The sequence below is a fragment of the Trichechus manatus genome, unplaced genomic scaffold (assembly GCF_000243295.1).
Source record: "Trichechus manatus latirostris isolate Lorelei unplaced genomic scaffold, TriManLat1.0 scaffold00031, whole genome shotgun sequence".
Taxonomy (NCBI): domain Eukaryota; kingdom Metazoa; phylum Chordata; class Mammalia; order Sirenia; family Trichechidae; genus Trichechus; species Trichechus manatus.
In genome coordinates this window covers 9,841,829-9,848,859 of record NW_004443967.1, presented here as the reverse complement: position 1 = coordinate 9,848,859, position 7,031 = coordinate 9,841,829, and the positions used below count along the sequence as shown (strand labels likewise).

Genomic DNA, 7,031 nt, shown 5'->3' with positions numbered 1-7,031 from the left:
CTCATTCATACCCCCGCCTAACCCACACCCCACCTGATCCACACCCCTGCCTAACCCATACCCCACCTAATCCACACTTCACCTAATCCACACCTCACCTAATCCACACCCCACCTGTTCCACACCTCACCTGATCCACACCCCACCTAATCCACACCTCACCTAACCCACACCCCACCTAATCCACACCCACCCCACCTAATCCACATCCCACCTAATCCACACCCCACCTAATCCACACCCCACCTAATCCACACCCTAGCCGCCTCCTTTCCTCTCTGATCCCCTCCCCCTTCTTCAGCATCTCAGGATTTAAGTCAGCCCTGCCCCCATCATTCCATCTCAAACCAGTTCCAACTTCCCATTCACAAGACCTCAGGCATCCTTCCAGCCAAACTTCTCAAGGAGTCATCTATACAGGTCATGTCTCCCTCCAATTCCCGCTCAACCCACGCAGCTTCTGACCCTAACACTACACGGATGCCCTGGCCCAGGCCACCTAAGACCTGCCCTGTGGCCCAACCCAGCAGTCACCCTCTGCCCTCAGTGTACCCAAGCTCTCGGCCGCGGCTGACTCAGCTATCTGCCCTGTTCCCCTGGCAAAGCAACGAGCCTGCCCTGCCCACCTCGTTTTGCCAGGGGATGGACACGGAGCCTGTGGAGAACTTGGAGTAGAAGTCATCGTCTGTGTGGTCCAGGTTGACACCTTTCACAGTGGAGAACTGCTCGATGTCCAGCACGTCCTTACAGTACACGGCTCGGGGCTGTGGCCGGGACAGGGGCAGAGGGCTTGGTCACACGGCATCCTGGGGCCAGACCCCATGGGTCCAGCAGAGGGTATGGATGGGCGAGCAGAGGGGACGTCAGCCTGAGGCTGTCCTCTCCTGAGAACCTGAGCTGCCCTCTCTCAGATCGCCAAGGGCACCCCCAGCTGAGACGCAACAAGAACTCGAGGTGTCTGCGCTCTCTGCCCAGTGCCCGTCCCTTCCTATCACCCCCAGGTCACCACCCCCCCCAGTAGTCTGTGGCAAGATGCCAGCTGAGTGGGGAGACAGAACACCCCTTCTAAGCTCACACTCCTCAGTACCTCCAGGGGTCCCTACCCCCGTCAGATATCGTTACCCTAAGGTCCATCTAAGGAGCTGTAGCGGCCAATGGTTAAGCATTCTGCTGCTAACTGAAAGGCTGGCAGTTTGAATGCACCTAGTGGCTCCACGGGGGCCCTGGTGGTGCAGTGGTTAAAAGTTCAGGCTGCTAACCAAAAGGTCATTAGTTCAAATCCACCAGCTGCTCCCTGGAAACCCTATGGGGCAGTTCTACTCTGTCCCGTAAGGATGCTATGAGTCAGAATCGACTCAACAGCAACGCGCTTGGTTTTTTTTGGTTTAGTGGCTCCACAGGAGAAAGACCTGGCAGTCTGCTTCCATAAAGATTACAGCCTAGGAAACCCTACGGGGCAGTTCTATTCCTCACATGGGGTTGCTATGAGTCAAAATTGACTCGACGGCACCTAACAACAAGGCCCGTCTAACCAGGAAGGTGGCAACGTTTCCCAAGTTAGCTGTGCACAGTGAGGGTTGCACTGGCCACTGCTTGGGGCCTCAGGGCCATTCCTCCCTAGACGGATGCCAGGGGCCTCAAGGCCGGACCAAGGGCACAGGAGTGGCACTCTGGGGGCTCTGCCTTGTGGGGAAACGCAGCCGATGGTGGGTATCCCGGGAGGTACTCAGGCCCCTCTAGCCCACCTTAGGCTCCTTAGAGGGCAGTGAGGGCTAGTGGTTTAGCACTCAGGCTCAGCAGCCACAGATCTGGGCTGGAATCCCAGCTCTGGGGCTTCGGAACTTTGGGAGAGTCACACAGCCCCTCCAGGCCTCAGTTTCCTCACCTGCACAATGAGGATCATAAAAGTACTTGCCTTTAGGGCCGGGCACCATAACCACGAGCTATTATCATTATGGCGGTTAGTATCTTTGATCTCACTCGTCCACGCAGCACGCATGGGGACTGCCCTCTGCCACGGCTGACAGAGATGAATCGGCCAGGCCTTGCCCTCCAGGGCTTCATGGTCTGGGCGTGGAGGCGTCCCAGGAGCTGCGGGAGCCCGGGGCCCAACGATGGGGCCTTCATAGAGGGGATGACTCTGGGGATGACTCAAGGGTAGAGGCCACCTCTGTCCCCTGTCTCCTGTCCCCTGTCTCCTGTCACCTGTCCTCTGTCCCCTGTCCTCTGTCCCCTGTCCCCATCCTCTGTCCCCTGTCCCCTGTCCTCTGTCCCCTGTCCTCTGTCCCCATCCCATCCCCATCCTCTGTCCCCGTCCTCTGTCCTCTGTCCCCTGTCCCCTGTCCTCTGTCCCGTCTTCTGTCCCCTGTCCCCGTCCCCTGTCCCCTGTCCCCCAGCCCTTGGCCCAGGGCCCAGCACAGAGCTAATTCCAAGGTCAGAATGTGCCAATCAGTGCCCAGGTGCAGTGGGGCAGTGAGGCAGTGAAGATTCTAGCGCTGGTCTCAGGGCCCAGCACTTTCTGGGGCTCTCTAGTGCTGCCTTCTGAGGCTCAAGTACCCGTGGGCAGTGGCAATGGTGGGGCGGGAAAACGGCCGACTTTCAGGTGCCATCAGTACAAAATGAAAATGTGGAGCCCCTTACTCAAAAAGCATTAAAAATTTCAAGCTGGCGACAGCAGAGCATTCAACTACCACAAGGCCCTTCTGAGCTCAGCCTGTGTGACAGCACGGCCCACATACCATGGTTTGCGGATCAGCATTACAAAAAAAAAATTACAGTAATTCCGTATTTTTAAAATCTGTAATGGAAAAAATTTATCTAACACTGTAAAATTCACCATTTCATGACTACTATTGGCTAAGTTTTCTTTCGGAACACATTTATTTTGGTCTGAAGAGTCCAAGGGAATGAGAAATATTAATAACAGTACTTGTGGTTTAGGTATGTGGGAACAATCCTGAAGGTGGTGTGGAAGAGCCCTGGGTGGGAAAGGCTGGCCTGGCTCCTGGGGAGGGCAAGAGGGAGGGGGGGAGGCAGGTGGGAGGAGAACGAGGGAGTGGGGGGGATCCCTGCAGCTCACGGGGGCTTCGTGCTCAATGCCTGCAGCTTCCAATCTCAGGGCTTGGGAACAAGGGCCCATGGGCCACAGGGGGCGCTGTGGAGCTGGCAGAAGAAGGACACTGGCCAGATTTTTGAGTCTGCTCTGTGCCCATCCCACTGAGCTTGGCTCTGAGAGGGGTTCTTCTACCGCGCCCTCCTAACGCCCCTGGAGTGTGCAGGGTCACACCTGGGGTCCGTCTGTCCAGGTGTGCCTAGGATGCAGGACTTTCAAGGTCAGTCCTGGGCAGGTCAGGCCAGGACAGTTGGTCACCCTGCTTATCAGAGCAGCCTTCTTCACACGCTGCTTCCCAGCTCTGCCCCGGCCAACTCCTGACACCAGTTTCCCCTGACCCCCCAGTCTTCTCCCCCAGGGCCTCCCATTTGCATCATCTCTCCTCCTCCTCAGACTGTAAGTTCCATGAAGGAAACAACTGTGTTTTGTTCCCCACGGGGTCCCCCACAGCCTGGCAGTGGGCCCGGAGCACGCCGGGAGGTTGAGAGAGACTTTCTGTGGGAGTGACTAATCAGATCCCGTTACCACTGGAGCCACAGGCAGCCCGGGGGTGGCCGACTGGGTTCCAGAACCTTTGCTCCAGCCTCAGCCTGGGCGCCCGCCTCACCACTGACCCGGGCCATTAACCGAGTCACATCGCTGCTGCCATCAAAACAACCTCATGTGGTCACCCTATGCGGTTGCCTGGGATGCCAGCTTGTGGCCATTCCCCTAGCCCTCAGCATTAAAAACAAACAAACATCAAACTCCTAGCTGGCCACATTTCCTAGAACACCCCAAAACCAAACCCATTGCCATCGAGTCAACTCTGACTCATAGCGACCCTAGAGGACAGAGCAGAACTGCTCCATAGGTTTCCAAGGCTGTAAATCTTTATGGAAGCAGACTGCCACGTCTTTTTTCCGCAGAGCGACTGGTGAGTTCAAACTGCTGACCATTTGGTTAGCAGCTGAGCATTTTAACCACTGCACTACCAGGGCTCCTCTAACACAGTGGTTCTCAGCCCTGGCTGCACAATACCGTCACCTGCCTTTTAGAAATCCTGATGCCCAGGCCTGCCCCAGATCAGTTACATCAGAGTCTCTGGGGGTTAGGTGATTCCAAAGGGCAGCCAGAGACCAGATCCTGTAATTCTGTTCTCCCCACCATTTGTTGACGTTTACCCAGAGGCTAAGTTTGTAGTATTCAGAGACATTGTATATTCTCTGTGGTCCCTTCCTTCTCCCAGAAAGCATTCTCTGGTGACCCCCACAGCACTGAAGCTGGAACTGGCTGGATGGGGTCAGAGGTGTGGTTTCATGGACACTGTTCAGCACCCAGCAGGGCCTGTGGCCTCCCAAACCCGCTGCTGCCCTCCTGCCCTGCCCCAGATGACTGGGGACCCTCACCTACAGGGGGCACCAGAGTTCCAAGGATTGGTAGAAGGTTATCAACCAGTTCTCAGGCAGGGGAATGAGAAAGCCCTCATTTGTAGCATTTGCCAATTCCTATGGTGTAAATACTCCCACCATGGTTGATTTCAAGCCACTCACGTGAAGTTACTGAACAGGAGCTAGGAATAGGTGTGCACAATCACTTCCTACAAGGGGAAGCAAGCCGGCTTCAGGACACCTCATCTCTCATGGCCTCCAGAGCCCCAGCTCATCCCCTCCCCCCAGTCAGGGGCCGAGTTCTCTGTCTGTAGGAGCTCTGAAAGAGCAGGGGCACAAGCTGGCCTTCTTGGCGACTGACTCCTTAAATTTGCACTGTGTAGCCCCGGGAACACAGACCTCTTACAAGGCCTCTTGTGGCAAAGACCATGTGTGTGAGTCCACCCTGTTCTCTCCTGGTCTGGCTCCATTGAGCTTGTAGCCAGCCAAGCCCGAGCCACTTAGGGGATTGTCAATAGCAACTGGGACTTAACTGGACTTTCACCTCACATGCTGACTTGGGGCCCTGGGCCCTGAGGAAGATGTGACTCTCTGTAATGTGAGTGCTAGGGGCTGGGCCTCAGCTGGTTCATCACTGGACCCACTGTGCCTGGCCCAGAACCTAGCATATACAGTAGGTACTCAACACTCACTAGTTACACTCAACCGAAAATGGTGGTCCTTAAGGCTCTTAAAAGCACTTCACAATCTGTTCTCATTTCACCCTTAAAGTCCCTGGACAGTTGGGAGAGTGGGTATCATTAGAACCATTGACAGGTGAGGAAACTGAGGCTCAGAGAGGAAGGATTTGCCCCGGTTCCGCAGCCATGGATAAGCACCCAAGTCTCTGGGTAACTAGTGTGGGGCTCCCAGGCCCACCCTCCACCTGCACTGCCTGCATGAAAGTAATTTGCAATGTTCGGCAGGGAGTGGCCGTGGGCACTCTGGTCCCCATGAAGACAGCAGATGCCACACACCCTTGTGTTAGCTGATTGATGGACAGCCCTGGCAGGAGGCCTGCTGGGGAGGGTGGAAGGGGGACTTTAGGCCCACAGAACCAGCTCCTGGCAGCAGCAGCCGTGGAGCTGCGATGGGGCTGGGGGAGGCTACTCACATCTGGAACGAAGGGAGGGTCCAACATGCCGGCTTCTAAGCGCTTGAAATTCATGTTCCTGAAGAAGGGGTGCCTCTTGACTTCCACAGCCCCCTCCTCCTGGCAGCCCAGCCTCTGCTTTGCGTCCTTGGTGAGCAGCTGTGATCAAGAGAGAGAGGCCATGAGGCCTGGGGCCTTTACTCCTGCCAGAGGCCACAGGGCTCAGGCAGCCTTGGAGCACCTGTGGTCATCTCCCTTTCACATGTATCCATCCCTGAGACCTCCCAGACGTCTCATCTCTGCATGCCGCAGTGTCTGCACCACCCCCAGGTGCCAGTGGCCACTGCTGGACCCTGCTGAGGCCTTACATTCCAAGGTTGCCTTCTGTGCCCTTCTGTGCACCTGTGGTCACCCGCTCACAGTGTGGTCAGGTGCCTGTATTCCCCAGGAGGCAGACATCTTGTCTGTTTCTCCCCATGACTGGACACCAGGGCGCAGCACAGAGTGGGCACCCATCTCTGTTTGTGGAATGTGCGGATGGAGAAGTGTTGCCTCTTCTGCTACAGGTAAGCAACAAAGCCTGGGACTGGGTCTGTTGGTCCCTCTCATTCACTGACCCAACTAGCAAGTACATTGACTAGAACCTACTGGTGAAGGAGGCCTGGTGGCACAGAGGTTAAGTGCTTGGCTGCTAACCAAAAGGTTGGCAGTTCAAACCCACCCAGTGGCCTCATGTGAACAAGATGTGGCAATCTGCTCCTGTAAACATTACAGCCTAGAAAACCCATGGGGCAGTTCTACTCTGTCACATGGGCTCACTGAGGCAAAATTGACTTGACGGCACCCAACAAGAATAACTTACTAGTACAAACCACTGTGCCAGTGAGGGGCTTGCCCCCACAGAGCTGTCAGAGTCCAGCGGAGCTGTCACATTTGGGGGTCCAGTCCCATCAGAGCCACCCAGACATGGCACCATGGATCAGAGGAACCTGGCCCGCTCCAGCTTCCCGGGGAATGGACATTTGAGTAGTCTTTCAAGACAGACTTTGAGAAGGTGGAGGTGGAGCCAGTGTTCATGTGCAGGGACTGGCAAGCTCAAGAGCAAGTGGCAGGGACCTGCAGGGCAGACTTTGGGGACACCATGTGTTTGAGTCTGCCTGAAGGATGAGGGTGTACAGGTCTATCAGTGAGGGGACAGTGGAGGAGAGATGGGGGAGGATCCTGAAGGCCACGTCAGAAGGTAGGCTGTTGATCTGGAGGCAGTGGGAGCCAGGGATGGTTGGGGCAGGGGGAGCGTCCTCCTCAGAAGGCAGGAAGGAGAACGGGGGGACGAGGCTCCACACCCAGGAGAGACAGGACGAAGCAGGGAGCGGAGGCAGGAGGGAGCAGATGGGGCAGTCACTGATGGCAGGGGAGG

General features: G+C 56.2%; 1 protein-coding gene across 4 annotated transcripts in view; it reads right to left on the bottom strand.

Annotated features, from left to right (window-relative positions):
- LOC101350552 (G protein-coupled receptor kinase 5) overlaps nt 1–7,031 on the bottom strand; it is a 37,810-nt gene that overhangs the window by 7,346 nt on the left and 23,433 nt on the right. For all 4 annotated transcript variants that reach the window (XR_002823810.1, XM_023730005.1, XM_023730004.1 and 1 more), the window contains 2 exons: nt 5,636–5,773; nt 627–764 (listed from right to left, as the gene is read on the bottom strand). Coding sequence is in view for 3 of the 4 variants with exons in the window: in XM_023730005.1 (XP_023585773.1) it covers nt 627–764; nt 5,636–5,773 (276 nt within the window). In the remaining variant the exon portion in view is untranslated. The remainder of the gene's footprint in view (nt 1–626; nt 765–5,635; nt 5,774–7,031) is intronic.